Source organism: Rissa tridactyla, chromosome 8 (assembly GCF_028500815.1).
Source record: "Rissa tridactyla isolate bRisTri1 chromosome 8, bRisTri1.patW.cur.20221130, whole genome shotgun sequence".
NCBI lineage: Eukaryota > Metazoa > Chordata > Aves > Charadriiformes > Laridae > Rissa > Rissa tridactyla.
Window position 1 is genome coordinate 8,764,128 of NC_071473.1, and position 16,405 is coordinate 8,780,532.

Consider the following 16,405-nt stretch of genomic DNA (forward strand, 5'->3'; position numbering starts at 1 on the left):
ATTATGCTTAAAATAGGATCTCTACGGTCAGAGACAGCAAGGGAAAGATATTTTAGATACCTAATTTAATTGTCTAGATTTTACAAGTGCCAAAGAGTTCTCTCTTCTGTTACTGGTGAAAGGCTAAGTCTGTTACCCCTGCTCTGTGAACTGTATTTATACTACTGCTGTTACTTCTGTTGACTTCATTTTTTCCCCCGCCTTTGTATAGAACCACCCTCCTATTTTAATTCTCTTCATATGGATTGCTGCATCCATATAATGATATGGATGTCTATTCCAAAGATAATATTTTTTCTTGAAATAAAATTACATTCAAAAAGTAGTAGAGAGATTTTCTGTTAACACGGCCTCCACAGCTTCTACTGCGTGCACTGTGAAATGCAAACACATGCAGCACATCACAAAAATGCTACAGCAGAAATTAACTGCAGCTGTAAAGCACCAGTTTACTTTTTTGACAGGAGTAATGGTTTGGGCACACCTAAAACTAGAGCAGGCTTCTTCCAAACTGTCTCAATGTAGAGGTCATGTGACAGGAGAAGGTTAGCACCCAGGACTGCAGAGGAATCTATTTGCACTTGAATTTGCTTCTTGGAAAATTACAAAGACATTTTCTGAATGATGCTGTTGAGGTCATATAACCTTGCAGAGTAGGATGATGCTTGTAAATTTAGTAGGCAAAAGCATAACATCATCTTATCAAGAAAGGGTAGGCAGAACATTTGTAGTATTATTTTTTAAGTTTGCTAAATAAACTGGGATTGTGGAAAATAAAGACTTCTGGGAAAACATCAATGCTGAATTATGGTAAGGAAAGTAGGAGAAACTCTGCCAAGTACCAAAAAACTTTTGTGTAGCTTAGGGCATGAACGCTGTATCAGTGTTTGTGGCTACTGAATGTTTTGTTGCTCTAGTTCTTCCAGATCTGGCAAAATTTTTCTCTCATCTGTTCACAGTTTTGGTTCTATAACTAGACAGCATCATAATGGTCCACACAACTGATTGAACAGTCAGATTTTTGTTTGTTTATGTCCTTGCATAATTTTATAAGGCTCAAAAAGTATCAGGCTCATCACAGAACTAGTAAAACTTACGGATCGCACAGAGCAAAGTCTACAGATATTTCAAATGTTACACAGCCGGAAGTGTAAGAAGGAAGGAATGAAGGGCAGACTCATAATAATATTACGTGACTACTCAATTAAGCTGCATGCGTCAAGACTCACTTCCTATTCCAGTAGTGCTAACTTAGGCAGACATGATATTCTGACTCATTTGTGTCCCTGCTTATCTGGGCTGTTGATCAGCCATACAGACTATACATGTATCTCCCCACGTAGGAGCCGAGGCAAACACAAATCCGGCAACAGCATCACCATGGGCAATTTGCTAGGTTCTGCTTCTTAACACCAGGCAAACTGTAGCATTTTCCTTTACAGAAAAACAAAGAATGGTGCCATCAGAACGGAGGTAGTAAAGCACACAGCAGCATCTAAAGCCATTTCATGAAAGACCAGTATATGATATCAATTAAAGCCTTTCAGCACGGAAAGCGTTCATTGATGCTGTAAAGAGAAGCCTTGATGTGTCATCCTTTGAGATGAAGACAGCGCTGCAGAGTCCAATGGCTTCACCTTGCAGAGTTTAGGCTACCAGACCTGCTGGAAAACTCGCACAGTATATATTTGTATCTCTTAGTTGAAAACAAACTGAGAAACTAAAATTAAATAGAAAAAGGGGCAACAAAATTTACGAGTTTGTCACCAGTTTGAGGAAAAAGGGAGAGTAGAGGCCCATTACTGAGCAGGAAATGGAGTGAATAATAGATGAGCTGTAATGGACTGAAGGATACAGCACCCACTTTTTGTTTCAGTAGAACAATATAATTTAACAATGAAGATTCATTTTAACAAGATGATAGCAGCACACACAAAATTTGAGCTTAAGCCCCTTAACTGGTGTGTTAAATTTTGCAGGCCCTAATATTTTTTTTCAAAAACAAAAAAAACCAAGCAAACCATAAATAACTACCTGAAGCAGTCTCTGCAGTATTGAAAGTTATTTCTAAGAAGCCATGCAGAACAAGAAATCTAGAGGACTTTTGGAAGATAAACAGTCTCATCTTTAAATGTAGGGAAAATAGGGCCCAAAATAATGATAAACCAACTAGCCTCATTTAATTCTTTAAAGGAGTCTGGAATAAATTACTAATATATTTTTTTTAAATTCTAGAGGATTAAAAAGAGAGAAACAATATAAATTGATTAATCAACTTCTGTCTTTGACAAGAAAGTTTACTTACTGATGATGGCGAAAAAGCATTATATTATTTGACTTTGGTACGATTTTTGACACTGTTCAATTTTAAAGGAACACTAAGGAAGCTAGTTGGCCTAAATGATACCACCTAGACTTTGGAATGAATAATTATACTTTTTGAAAATGCATTTGAGTCTCATCATTAATCGTTCCCCATTAAACTGAAACAGCATTTCAAGTGGTATTCCAGGAGTCTATCCTGGCTCAATCTTGGTCCGATTCAATATTTTCATTAATTTTGGTGACGAAATAGAAAGTGGGCATGTTGTTCTGGGAAGGATTTTAGTCATTTTGGGAGAAAAAAAATTATTTTGACAATTTTTAAATATAGTTTAAATAACATTAATTCCATAAAGTGCAAACTTTGCAAGAGAAAGCAAATGTAATATAAACTGGGAAATCATAGGTTACTAGCAATATATTGAAATAGGATGTGAGAGCTGCAGTGTACCATAATATAAATAATGAATAACCGTGATATGTTACTGCAAACAGACAAATAGTGTTATAGCACATAATAAGAGACATGTAATTTGAGAATGGTAGCAAGTACTTAGTTCATCCTCCTTGTAACAAATGAGACCGGGCTGCAGTTGAATATTATATCCATTCTAGGCACGATACCTTCAGGAAGATATAAATCACAGAACATCAGTTGGAAAGAATCCGGGGAAGAAAACACTGCCCATGAGAAAGGCCACAAATTTGGATAAAGTCTGAAAAAGAGTGACGGTATATTTAGAACAAAAAAACATGCATACACCCCCATCACACATACATGTACCCAACCTATTAGAAGATTATGATCAGGTGTTCTACTTGTCTGCTGACGAAAAGGAAAAGAAATTCATCATATAGAAAATTTATTTAGGCTAGCTATTGCAAAAATCTTTCTAAAGAAAGTAGGTCACTTCTGGGACACTGCGGCCGCCCTGGCCCTCTACCCCGTCCCCCATTTGAAGCCAAGTATCTGTATCTTGTAGATACTGGTGTAGTTCAGTGAACTAGATGGTCCTTCCCTGCATTATCCTTTTGGGTAATGCCTCACAATCCAATAATCCCTTACAAATTCCAATTGTTTGCTGCGAAGTGTTGTGCACAAGCAGCGCAGGGCTCCCCTTGCGCCTGTGATCCTGGCTGGACCCGGCTGAGGCACTTCCAGCAGCTGTGAGCGCGGGTGGGTAGGAACGCGCTTTCTCCACACACACCGGAGAGAACATTTATTACAAGGGGTAAAATCACTCAGCTCCCGGATCACAAAGGAAAACCCCGCCATGAAAACTCTCTGTCGGAATTGGTGAATTCACATTCACGGGGCACAGGGAATGCGTACTTTCCGCAGAGAAGGCCGATTTTTAGGAGCAAGCACCTGTACTGAAATTGCATTTATGACGCGCTAGAGCCCCCGGCTCTAAGGGGGACGCGGTGCCCTCAGCGGCCCTTCACAGCGTGAGGGGCCTTCACAGGGTGAGGCGCGGGCAGCGGCACGGCCCTTCGCCCACAAACAGCCCGCGGCACCGCCCCGCCACCGCCCGCCCCCTCCCTGACGTCAGCACGCCGCCGCTCCCCCAGCGCTCTCGCGTCGTGGCACGCACCCGGATGTGAGCGCAGGGTGGAGGCCGCGCTGGGTGAGGGCGGAAGCGGGCGGGGCGGCGCGGCCTCCTGACAGGAACTGCCGCCGGCAGCGTCATCCCTCGGAGCCGCGCGTGCGCGCGGCGGCGGAGGACGCCGAGAGCGACGGGGGACGCTGGGTGAGTAGCAGATGGCGCCACCAACGAGCGCGCGGGCCGCGCGGAAGTCCTGCCCGCGGCGGAGGGGGGGGCATTGTTGTGGGTGACGTCACGGGCGGAGGATGCGGGCGCCCCATTGGCCCGGGCTGGGCGGCCGTGCGCTGGGATCTTAAAGGGCGACCGGAGCGCGGGCCGCGCCGGCCGGGCGGGGCCCATGGCCAGCACCAGCAGCCACCTGGTGAGTGTGGGGCGAGGGGTTGCCGCCGCCCGGGCCTGACGGTTGGCCGCCGCCCGCCGTGCGCTGGCGGGGGGGGGGGGGTGGAGGAAAGAAGTTAGGCCCGGGCGGCGGGGCCGGCCCGTGAGGGGGTGGCAGCCACCCGTGCCGGGTGTTTGGCTCGGGGGGACGGCCTGGCCCGACGAGCGCTGCCCTCCGCGGGGCCGGCCTCGGTGCTGCTGCTGCCGGTCCTCGTTCCGCTCCCCCCGGCAGCTGGGTCGCCGCGGGCCTGGTGGGAGGGCCCCGCTCTACCACCCACCCCACCCCCCCCACCCCGGGGGCCCTGAGGCGGGAGGCGAGCGCGGCGGCGGGCGGCCCGGGCCCGGCCCGTCAGCGGGAGGAAGCGAGGCCGGGGCCGAAGCTGAAGTAGCCGCCCCGCGGCCTCCGGCGGAGCTTCGCTCTCGGTTCCGGGTACGGGGCGTTGGCGTGGCTTTGCCGGGCCGTCTCCCGGCGGGAGAGCCGGCGTTGTTGCCCTGGGGGAGGCACCTGTTACTCTGTAATCGGTTTTTTTTGTAGTGGAAACAAACGCGTGAGGAAGATCGTGAGGGTCGTAATAGGACACCGTTTCAAACACGGTTGTTTACGTTAGCCCGGTAGTGTGAAACCCTCGGGTTTTGTGAGCACTGACTGATGAAACTGTAGCTGATGCATAGAAGTAGTAATGGTAAATCTTAGTTTGTGTTTAGATTGTACCTTTTAGCTAGTGTAGAAATTCCCTTACGAAAAGAGTGCTTTTTGCAAAAATAACTACTAGCTTTCATTGATGTCGGTGTAATTAACTGGTAGTGATATCTTCCTCATCCTTGCGTGCATTCTGCTGTGCGTTTGGGTCTCGTACTCTTTCTATCGGTTGCAAGCTGCCAAGCTCCACTCTGCACCAGTTAAAACTTTTTCATCAGTTGGAGCTGGCTAAGGAGGGTCTTTTGCGGGGAGACTGGCAGAGCTGCGTTCATTCTTGAAGTCCTGTTTCGGTGGCTCTCCTCTTCATGTTCAGTGCTTTTCTCATCAGGGTGTTACTCATAATCATATTTGTTGACCGAAGACAAGAATTATTATGTGGAATAGCCCTACAGGGGAGGAGATGAAATACTGCATCGAGGATTATGAAATAAAGCAATGTTTGATTATTACAGGAATTAGTTTTGCTTTCCTGCCACTTAATAGAGCTCCATATGTCTGCTTCTCAGCATCAGAGATGACTTCTGTTTACTTGGACCCTTTTAAATAAGGGAATATGCTTCCCTTTGTGGTTCTGTCCTTGCTTGTTGCTTCTCTTTCCAGGTTTTTCTCTCCAAAATACTTCCTCTTCTGTTCCTTTTCTATGTACTGTTTAGGTCCCAGCCTGTAAGAGAAACATACAGAGAGAGAATGAATGAAGAACAGAGTTGACAACTGTTTTTGTTATAACTGAAATATTTTTTTCAGGACAATTTATTTTTGATTCCTTCTCTTCCATCCTGTTTAATATATCTCTGGTCGGGTGAGTGTACTAACTGGCAGTAGCAGGTAGAGGTGGCTTGATTCAGCTAACCTTTTTGTAAATCAAATGATATCAAGTATGGGAAATCCAGTGTTTCTGAAACTCTGAGCAAGTTTCTGTTAATGTCTGTGTGATGAAATTAATGAAATTAATGAGTTCTGTGTTTATTTTACTATAAACGCAAAAGACTGGGGGAGCAAATAGAGCACAGCTTTGAAAGGAATATTCCAGCGTTCCTCTGCCAAAACAGTTAACTTTTGTATTTGTATGTGGGGACAATTCCTAAAACATTCTACTGTTTTCTTAAGATGTGATATCAAGGAGAGAATTGCACTTTTAAGGACGAAACAACTGTAGTGCGGCTTTAGTTAAAGGTGTCAGTGTGGTCTTAGTTATTTGCTGTTGATGCCTTCATTCTAAGCATATTGGGTCTCATATCAAGAAGTGCTCTCCCTCTCAAAATGAAGAGTCTGCAAGAATGGTTATTTACACCTTCATTTTCAGCAACGTCTTCACTGGAAGGTTTAGCTGCTCTAGTGATTATTAGATTCTACCAGTGTTTCTGACCTGATAAAACCTATAGTATAGTCATGGATATGTCTGAACAAAACTGCTAGCTCTTTTTTTTTTTTTCCCCACCCTGTGGAGCTAATACTTTTCAGAGAACTGGACTCTCAATAGAAGAGGTTCTGCATCTGTGTGAGGCATTGGACTAAGCTATGGTAAGGGTTCTGTTTGTAGTTATTTGTAGGTATAAAACTTTCAGACAGGCTGGAGGGATTTCCCCTACATACCTGTCTACTTAGTGTTCTCTTCTCTTGGGTTTTCAGCATCTGACTAGTCTTTATCACTCATGCATAGGCTTTTAACTGGGGTGAGTTTTCTGTAAATCTCTTACCAAAGCAGGCTGCAGGAATAGAAAATAGTAAAAGATACAGATGTTGAGATGGTGCTCAAAGGTGAAAAAATGGAAGCAGCTTAAGAGGAGCAACTCTATATGCATTCATATTTCTAACATAGGAAGTGCTGGTAGCTAGTGGAAAGGAGACGACCCAGTGAATAATCTGGATATAATAGTGATGTTCAACTAAATAGTGAATCCACTGTGATGGTAGACTTTTTTTTTTAAAGCAAATTATTCTTTGGGTTATTGGTCTTTTGCTTACAGTGCTATAAGTAGTGTCTGTTTCATATAGCTCTTGAAACTCTACAAGTAGATTGCTGTAGCTGAACACTGAGACACCCTGAAGACTCTGGTTCATTTCACTACCCTAAAGCGAATCAGTTGGAAGGCAGCACTGCAGGAAAAACTTGGAAAGGGATGCTGACTATTGAAGTACTTGCAGGAATTTTGGTACAGAAGGCAGGTGCAGTCGCTTTGTTGGGGCAGTCACTTTGTTAGACTGAAAAAAGTAATAAACTGGCAAAGTAATAAAAATAGGTTTGATCTATGAAGATGTGGAATATTTTGGTAATCCCTGGTTTTTAACAGTAAACTTATTTTATCTACATTTTTTTTCTATAAAAGCTCTATGGATTGCTGTAGAACTAGCACATTTATGGCATCAGAAAATATGCAAGTGAGAAATTACTGTTTAATGTGGAAAGATAAAAACTAAATTCAGAAAACACTATGTTTGAAAGATAAAAGCTTTCTTCAAGTTCCTTATGTTGGAGCTTTCTGAATAATTTGTATGAAGCCAAGGAATTATTGTTTCTGGTATTTCAAATGGGAAAACTTTTTTTGCAGGTGGCCAAGTTAGATTATGTCTATGTAATAAAGAAGCAAAAAAAGGGGAAGGAGCTAATTTTTCTCTCTCCCCACTTCCCTTTCTGACATCTTATTTGCAGGTATGTGCATGGAAAGTTACTAAGGTCTAACTAAAGTGTATGAAAGGCCTGAACACAGCATGCAGAAAGTTAGCTGTTTGGTCTAGAACCTTATTTTTCGCACCTTATAGATTCTACTCAACAGTGCTGTAGGAAATAACTGCTTTGTTGTGTGACTAAAAATTGACGTTGAGACTTGCTTTCTGCTTTTGAAAGGCAAGCTGTAAATACGTCAACTGGCAAATATTCTATAATTCTTTATGGTGAAAAAGCACAAGGATTAACTTGCTTAGCACGTTCTTCTGAAAAGAAAGTATTGAATTTGATGTTCAGTTTTTTAGTAATCCTGCAGGAATTTAATTTACGGTTCTCGACTGTGCTGTCCAACTTTGTATGCTCCATCTATACGCTGCCACCTCTGTGTGGCTGCTTCTCTGCTTTTCACCCAAAACTGTTCTCTTTGCCTCCTTGAACTGCTAGCAAGGAGCCTAGTGTAGGAAGTCCTTTTATGTTTGTTAGCATGAGCCCCCATCCATGCTGTGCAACACCTCTTAATATTGGTGTGCTTCATGAGATAACTGTTGATGTAGACTGTGATCCAGACTATTGTGATTACAGATGGCTTTTGTTTTTCTTGTGAGCTGGCCTGGATCTGTTTGTGTGAAATGAATTCTCAATGGCTTGTTTACATATATAGCTATTTGGGACATAGGCTGACTTTAGGTTCTTAGAGATTTTTGTGGTTTCCTGTTTCTGATCTGTTTTGAGGCTTGCAGTTGGGCGCGGGGGGGGGGGGGGGGAGGGGGGGAGGTGGCGGTGGAAGGAGGCCTTAAATAGTCTCTGCCCCTGAAGGTGCTTGGAACTTAAGTGCTTTGCTTAGCAGTCGAGGAGGTTAGACAGTAACTGGCTGATATGCAGGTTCTTACAAATCCTTTCATTAGCTTTAATCCCTACCTGAATTTGGAATTAGAATCCTGGAAATTAGTGGCAGGAAATACCACCGTATGTGTAAGGTTATCAAATTTAGAAAAAGGCATTTGCATGGACTTAAAATGTTTGGGTCGACATTGCTCTGTATGTGAGAGATTAATTTCTGTAGAGACAAAATCAGTCTTCTGGATAAAATACCTTTATTCCCAATGAGGAGTCAAAACAATTTAAGAATGCAGAGGTGTTCTCTGTGCTTCCAAATCCTTGAGCCTGTTGGTTATATTTTTGCTGATAGAATGTGAATCTGATTTCCTCATTACTCACTTACGAATAAACTGTGTTACAGGTTTACTGCAGAAAGTAAGGAACTGGTGGTAGGTGATCAGTTTGGTTACGAAGGAAGTAGAGTGTCAGAGCTGAGCTTTGTGTCTGGTGTTTTGAGATTATTTTGTACGAACAATACAGTATGTCTCCCAAAACTTTAAAACACTTCTTTGTATATCATTAACTTTGTAAGGATGTGCATCCAGAAAGCTTAAGAAGAAAAAATCAATTAATTTTGATTGTCCTTCAAAGTTAATCTTCTTGATTATGTTTTGAAGATAGGACTTGTATCTTCCAAAATTGATTGTGAACATGAGGCAAACAACTCCCAACTAGATACTAGAGTCTTTTTTAACAACCTACTTGTGCCTTACAGTAATACAAGGAAAAGTCTCTGAAAAACAACCACAATTTTACTATCAAATTCTCATAGGTTATTAGAGCGTGGCATTATGTCACTTAGCCAGGGCTTTATATATATTTCCTCCAAAATAATAACTGTATCTTATGATGTTTTATTACAAGTATTTTCAACATTGCCTTCATATTACTGTAATTTTTCTTTAAATTGTATTAGGGCTGTTAATATATCAAGCAGACTACATCAACTTGAATTCCTTTCATACTTCTGTTTCCCACTATTGCAAAGGTCCTAGCCAGTTTAGGTAGAATAGTGTCCTTGAAGAATTACCTGCTCCAAGCTTTCCCCTTCCATTAACGCTTACCATCTTTAACCTTGAAATGGATTACCAGGACAGTATTTTTAAAGAAGTCATCTTTTCTTTTAAATGATGGTCATTTCAAGAGATTTTTTAGGGGGAACAGTTTTATGCAATGCTTTAATGAATGCTTACCTTCCAGCATTTGAGAAGTTTCACATGACACTGTGCACGAAGGTGAGCATAGTTGTTTTGGTGGGTCAGAGCCTAGACTTCTTTAATCAGTTACCATGGCAGTCTGGTTAAACAACAAAAAAATTCTCCTTTTATATGACTGAATGTTTTTGAAATTTGCATGGCTTATTCATAAAAATGGTCTATTAAGCAACAGATTTTTCATGTAGCAACTTCTATCACTCCGGATAGATGTATGAGTTCAGATTTTTTGCAAAACAAAGTTGTGTTAAAATAGCTTTTATAATTGAAATACGAGATTTCAATCTGTTCTTTTAAATGTAGCAATCAGTAACCATTTATGAACCTTGATCAAAATACATATTTTGACAAATTGGCTTCAGACTGTTTTGCTGACTGTAATGGTTGGTTTCTTCAAGACACTGTGGAGCTGATGGGCAATTTGTTGGGTTATCTATATCTTAAATTCTAGTGTTAGCTAGATCTTAAGTTCTCTGCAGTGATCTTTGCATACCATTTGGTGATGGGGTTTGAAAGTGTGCTGATGCAGCTCTACACAACATAAACACAAACCACTGTGCTACACAAGATCAATGTTTGATGCTAATGCTTTTTTAATATCTACAAATAACTAATACTTGGAGTAGGGTTTGTTTACTGCACTTGGAAGAAAATGGCTTACTATGGTCTTCAAAGAACTTCTCTGTAGAAAAAAACATCCTGTTGTCCCAGGAAAATATCTTTGGCATCTTTGTAACCTAGTACGGTTTTTAATAAGTGCCTCATTTGTTCTTTGGAGAGGAGCCTGTTGATTTTATTCGTTATGATTTTGTGTTAGACACTTGAATTATCTGCCTTAAGAAAGCTTGAACAAGATCTGTCATTTCAATGTAAACTTTGCTTGTTGTGATATGTTGAAAATTACCTAAAAACAGGAGGGTTTTTTTAATGCCTTAATATTACCCCTTTTGATCAGATTTTTTTTTTACTAGGTTATTTAATGCTACGTTTTGCACTCTGCTGCACAGAGATAAGTCATTAAAGTATGACTTAATGTTTTCATCCCAGAGAAGACTAGGTTATTTTCCAATGTAGTATTCAGTTACAATAATGTTTTTTTAATATATTCCTTCTTTTCAATGAATGAATATTGAGTGTGGTTCTTAAAAGCCTTTGGCAATTTTTTCCTCAGACTTCAGAATCTGAAAGCGTACTTCTAAGTTTGTTTTCCTTGCTGTTCTGGTCTAGTGGTATTCCTTCCTCATCAGGGAGATCCATGATCTAGCAAGCTGGAAGTGTGAGCAGAGTACATGCTTTTAAATAGCTCCCAATTACTTTGGTGTTGTTTTGTTGTGTTTTGGTTTTTTTAATATGGCTGTATGTATTTGAGTGTCAAAATTAACCTGTTAGGTGGGCAAACAGTTTACTAGTTATGTAGTGCATTCAGAAGTGCTGCTGAGGCTTGGCTTAATCCGAGTTTTATCCTGTCCATTACAAGCTTGATTTTATATTATAATGATAAGACAGTCTGACAGCATCCAGTGAGACTTTTTAAGGCGTATGAATGGATTTTCTCTTTTTCTGTAGCCAAATACTTTAATTCCTTGAAGGTAATAATAATGTTGGCAAGTAGATGTGTTATTAAGTTCTTTAAATTATCTGACAAAATTCTAAGTATATATAAATGGAAACTGGCATGCAATGGAGTTGAATAAATTATTCAGTATATTGTTTCTCTCTGTATACATACATGTACAATTGTTTAATAGAAAGGGGATGCTGTTGGTCACTTAGTACAAAGTCTGACAATGTTTTTAGACAGAAGTCCAGAGCATAAATAGACGTGAGGATATAAGGTATGAGAATTGGTGTTCACTGCAGTTTATGAAAGCACACCATCTATTACTGTTCTGGGTTGCCTTCATTCATGGCAGTCACTCTGGTGTGGCAGCATACAGAGTTTATGAAAGGAAAACTGGTGTTGAATGTTGATAGGGAATCACATGATAATCATTGCGCTTCCTGCAAACCACTGCTAGATGGGACTGGTATATAATGGGAAATGCCACCTGTACTGTGCTTTCTGCCCTGGAAGGTGAGGCTTTTACTTGGATTCTGTTATTCTGAATCAGTGTTTCTTGGTATCCTAACTTAGGTTTCTTGTAGCCGAACTACCCTGCTTTTGCCTACATTCTCTTTTTAGGGACTATGGGGAATACTTTGAGGACATATATTCAGGCCCATCTTAGTATCTGACCTGATGAATTGCCTTTTTTTTTTTCTACTGGAATATGCTGGAATTTCCAGGGTGTGTTACATTCTAGCCTTTGAAGTGGGGGCTGTCACAAATAGGTATTGGAGAATGTGGAGAAGGTAAACGTTTTCATTGTGGGATGTGAGGGAGGAGGCGGCCAATGGGAAAGCTGTGCATCATATCTGTTAATTGCCCCTTCTTATGTTTTTTTTTTTCAGATACAAGGTGTGTGTCAGATGCAGTTGCTGCATCTTTGTCAATGCTCTGAAACACCAGTGTGCCATGAAAAGAATATATTAAATATCGCTGCCTAGCTGTTCATTTTTTCCCCTTGCACTTTGCCAACAAATCCTTGGGAAACCCCAGGTTGTCAATGTTTAAATTATAAGCAATACGAAATAAATTTCAATTTCAGAATTTTTGTCTTGTATGACAATATAAAAATAATTTACAAAACCTTTTGGGCCAAGCCTTTCTAACTTAAACTGTCTTTATCAGAATCACAGTATTGATAAATAGTATCAAGTGAGCTTTATCTCAAAAAAAAAAAAAAAATACAAAAAACCTGTCCAAGGAAAGCAATTACCTTCTGTCAATGTGAAATAAAGGCCTTTATTCGTCCTTAATTGCACAGGTAAATACATGGATTCCATATTTTTACTTGAAGGCAAGTGTATTAATTTGGACATTGAATCTTAGATTCACATATTATGGAAGATGTTCCTGTTTCTGTATCGAAGGGCTGTGTCTGGCTGAGAAGTAAAAGCTGTGATCAGATACTAGGACAGACGGGGAGGGTATCTTATACTGTATCATGTAGTATCTGTTTTGAAAGCCTCTCAAACTCCATTTGCAAGTGAAAAGATTAGTTCACAGATATCCTAGCGTGCTGCTATGTTTCTTTCTAAATCTTACCATTTATTAAGCAGACTTTGCTGATGTGGGGCATACATGTTCGTATTGGTTTACCTTCATGGTAGTCTGTGAACTTCTGATCATTATTTAGTCTGGCACTTACGACATACACCACTCAGTAATTCTTATATCTGCTAAGACTTGTGTTGAATTGCAGGTGATCCTAATTTTTAGGGTTCTGTATTCTCTGATACCACAAAGCTAAAACAAACAGATTCTTTAATAAAGACAGAGTTCAGGACCTTAATATAGTCAGATGATTAGATGTTTTTCCACGGGTTCTGTGTCTTGATTTTCTCCTGAAAGTGGTTTGTTTTGGTTTTCTCTTCAATATTTGCATAGTACTAGTGGCAGTAAGACTTTGCTTTCCCTAGTTGATGGTTTCTAGTTCTATATATTCAGATATGTACTACTTAAGTTCTTTGTCTACTTGTTTTCCTACCATTATGCCTAAATTCTTGGACCATATTTTATTTTGTAGTAATCTTGTGATAAACAAAGTGAGGTCTTACTGTTTGCTTAATTTACCAAAAGCTGTAGATTATTCTAAGTAAGAGAGACACTTTTTCTTGCCAAATGGTGTGTTGATTATTTTTGTGGGTTTTTTCCCCTCAGTCTTTAAATTTATGCAATTGTTATTTTTCTTTCACCATGTTTGGTTTGAGAGTCAATCCAGGTGTGAATTAGAAGAGATCCTTGTTTGGGGATGACTTAATTATAAGTTGTTTAAGAATTTAACCAGTTTTACTTTGAGTATGTCCTATATTCGTTTTCCTCAACAGTATTCTATATTTCAGGTGTTGCATAATGTGAAGTCAATTGTTTTATGGATGTCTATCTGCAATATTTTATGTAGTAGACCTGTAATACAGTTTACCATAAAAAAGAGGTTTGTGCCAGTGTTCTAGCTTATACAGTCTTGTCAGCGTTGTTTATAATCAAAACAAATGTACCAGTTGAGGTGTAGAGCTCATGTTGCTTTGTGTAAATAACACATTTTGTTAGCAAGGTCGGCTCCCGAAAAAATTGGACATATAGGTAAGTGGATGGAAGAGCTTTTCTGATCGTGCCTGCCCCATGTCTTAATGCAGTTAGAGATTCAGTAATACAGTCAATACTTGGACTCAGTGTTACTAGACAAAGTGATAGGACCCTATTCACACTGAGAGTAACAGAAAAGAGACTTTGCTAGTAGAGTTTCAGTGGTAGCAAAGATATTCTCAGTCATCTTCAGGGTTTAGTATCACATCACTTAGAAGTAAAAGATACTGGAAGCTTCAGAAGGCTCAGTCTCTACAAGTATTTTTTGCTTCTGTTGATAGAACTGTATCAGCAAAGCAGTGTTGCAGATTTTGCGGTGGGCAAAAATCTAGTAGAGATGCAGTTGTGGTTGTACTTGCTTTAGAGCAGGGTGGTGCTTGTTTAATGCATACTATGTGCTTGGATATATTAAAAGTTGTAGTGGTGGTGCTGTTGTCAAAATGCTGAATTGCAAAAAAGATTCTGAAAGGTATAAGCCCTTTTAGATAGCTGGGATCTTTGGCTGTCGCTGGCTTTTCATAAAAAGGGGAGGGAGGAAAGTATGAAGGGGAAATGCAGTGATATCTAGGGGGATTTTTGCACTGACTGAAGTTTTCCTCTTGAAGTTTATTTCTACAGTTTGCAGGCAAGAGGGGAAAAGAACAACATAAGGACTTAATTTGCATGGCATATAAATAAAAGGAAGCCTGTTTCTAGTGATTTAGCAAAAATCAGTTAATGAAAATTTTGGTATGTCTGCTGATCTAGAATTCACTTACCTTGAGCAGATTTGTTATTTTCTTCCCTATTAGGTTTTCAAATTCATGGTGTGTCGCTCTAAGAAGGAAACAATTTCTATATGGAAGTAAATTAGAAACAGCACCCTTGGGCTTGGGAAAGTAGGTGATGTTAGAGATGAGTTTTTGAAAGCAGAAACAGAATGATTAGATCAGTGATTATCAGTGTGGTCCACGGTGATCTGTGACATGCAGTAGGTAAGTTTGTTGCTGTGTGAGAGTCTGTGCTTTTACTGGCTTGCCAGCTGAGAAACGTTGGTAGTTGCTGGAAGGAGAGCATCCTCAAGCTTCTGAGAACTGCAGATGCAGTTTAGAAGCTTTTTGAATTTTTCAGTGATTGACTTTATATCCCGCTAGGAAAAGCCTGTATCTAGCAGAAGAAGAATCTTTAATTTTGTGGCTGTACAAGGTTAGACTGGATGAGCTAGTCTGTACTCTCTGGCAATTGTGAAGACACATATGTAGGTACATGTATAGTCTCTGCAGACATGTTTTTTTAATCTTTCAAAATAAAACTGAGAAGGTAAATAATACAGGACACAAAATACTAAACAAGAATATGTGAAGTGTGGAAAGAAAAGTGTAGGAGTGACCTTTTCTATACATGTTCAAGTGCAACATATCTAGTTGCATAGTTCTGTCATTTCTTAGGTAACTGATACTCTAAATCTATTGCATCTTCCTCTGTCCTCCTTGTTCTTAATCTTGACTTTCCTTTGAGAAAGCCAGGGGACTAATTGACGTTATACCTTGGCTGGAAATAACCTTCTCTTTCTACAAAGTCCTTTACTCCTGTTTCTTCCTCCCTTAGGACTTTTCTATACTTGATATTCATCGTGACTTAGTTTCAGATACTGTGCAAGGAAATATACTGCATCCAAGATATTTTTCCCCCTTTCAGTGTGCTTTTGTGGTGGTGTTTTTTTTTCTTGTTTCTTTTTTCAAGGTGATCTTGCTGGCTGCAGAATCTAATCAGATCCCCCCACAATGCTGCTGCTTTATTTACCTGTAAGCCCTTAGGTGCTCTAGAATAACCTGGCTGGAGCCAGTTCATCATTTAAATCCTAATATTCAGTCTGTTGTGGTTTTGTTTTTTTTTTTTTACTTGCTATATTTCAAGTAATGGGATGTTTCTTACATCGGTTTCACCTCAGTTGTTGAGCAGTCATGCTTGTGTCAGCCTTGCTGTACTCTTGATAGGAAAGAGTACAATCTGGTTTTAATTCTAGCTACTGTGTATCCTTATACAGGCTGCTGTTTGAGTAGCTGTCTGAAGGAAAGGTAATTCAGCTGGGCTATGAGAATGTTAGGAACAATACCTGGTCTGTGTCAGCTAAAATATCTGCACAGAAGGCATGAAAGGAACTGTGACCTATAGCATGCATACTTTAATGTATATGTGCTGTTTTTGTAATAATAGCATCAATGCACTTTCTTCTCTTGAAAGGTAAGAATGCTGCATAACTGATTCTGAGTAGGAGCATATCCTGCTCTCCGGGCGAGTTAGTGAACTTTTCGAAAAGCAAAATTCCCCCATCTGTCTCCAAATCTTCTGCCAGCCTCACCTCCCCCCCCTCGTTTGTCCTCACAAAAGCTGTAAAAATATAGCAAATAGCTGTCATTATAGGCAGATTCCTCATCAGTCTCTGCCGTGTCACAAAGCTCAGACAGAGGT

At 40.2% G+C, this 16,405-nt stretch overlaps 1 protein-coding gene and 1 long non-coding RNA gene across 4 annotated transcripts in view; one reads left to right on the forward strand and one right to left on the reverse strand.

Moving 5' to 3' along the window:
* Positions 1-336: 336 nt before the first annotated feature.
* LOC128914384 (uncharacterized) lies at positions 337-3,841 on the reverse strand. 2 transcript variants are annotated; one of them, XR_008468260.1, is made up of 3 exons: positions 3,656-3,841; positions 2,947-3,038; positions 337-1,661 (listed from the first exon to the last, which is right to left on the reverse strand). It is a non-coding gene; the product is annotated as an uncharacterized LOC128914384 (long non-coding RNA). The 2 variants fall into 2 exon arrangements; XR_008468259.1 differs by having other exon boundaries at positions 3,389-3,841.
* Positions 3,842-3,975: 134 nt separating this feature from the next.
* The window catches only part of PDPK1 (3-phosphoinositide dependent protein kinase 1), a 31,746-nt gene continuing 19,316 nt past the window's right edge, over positions 3,976-16,405 (forward strand). Inside the window, exon 1 of one of the 2 annotated variants that reach the window (XM_054213295.1) lies at positions 3,976-4,073. Coding sequence is in view for 1 of the 2 variants with exons in the window: in XM_054213294.1 (XP_054069269.1) it covers positions 4,267-4,290 (24 nt within the window). In the remaining variant the exon portion in view is untranslated. Of the gene's footprint in view, positions 4,074-4,137; positions 4,291-16,405 lie in introns of those variants that run through there. The other variant, XM_054213294.1, reaches the window with a different exon arrangement.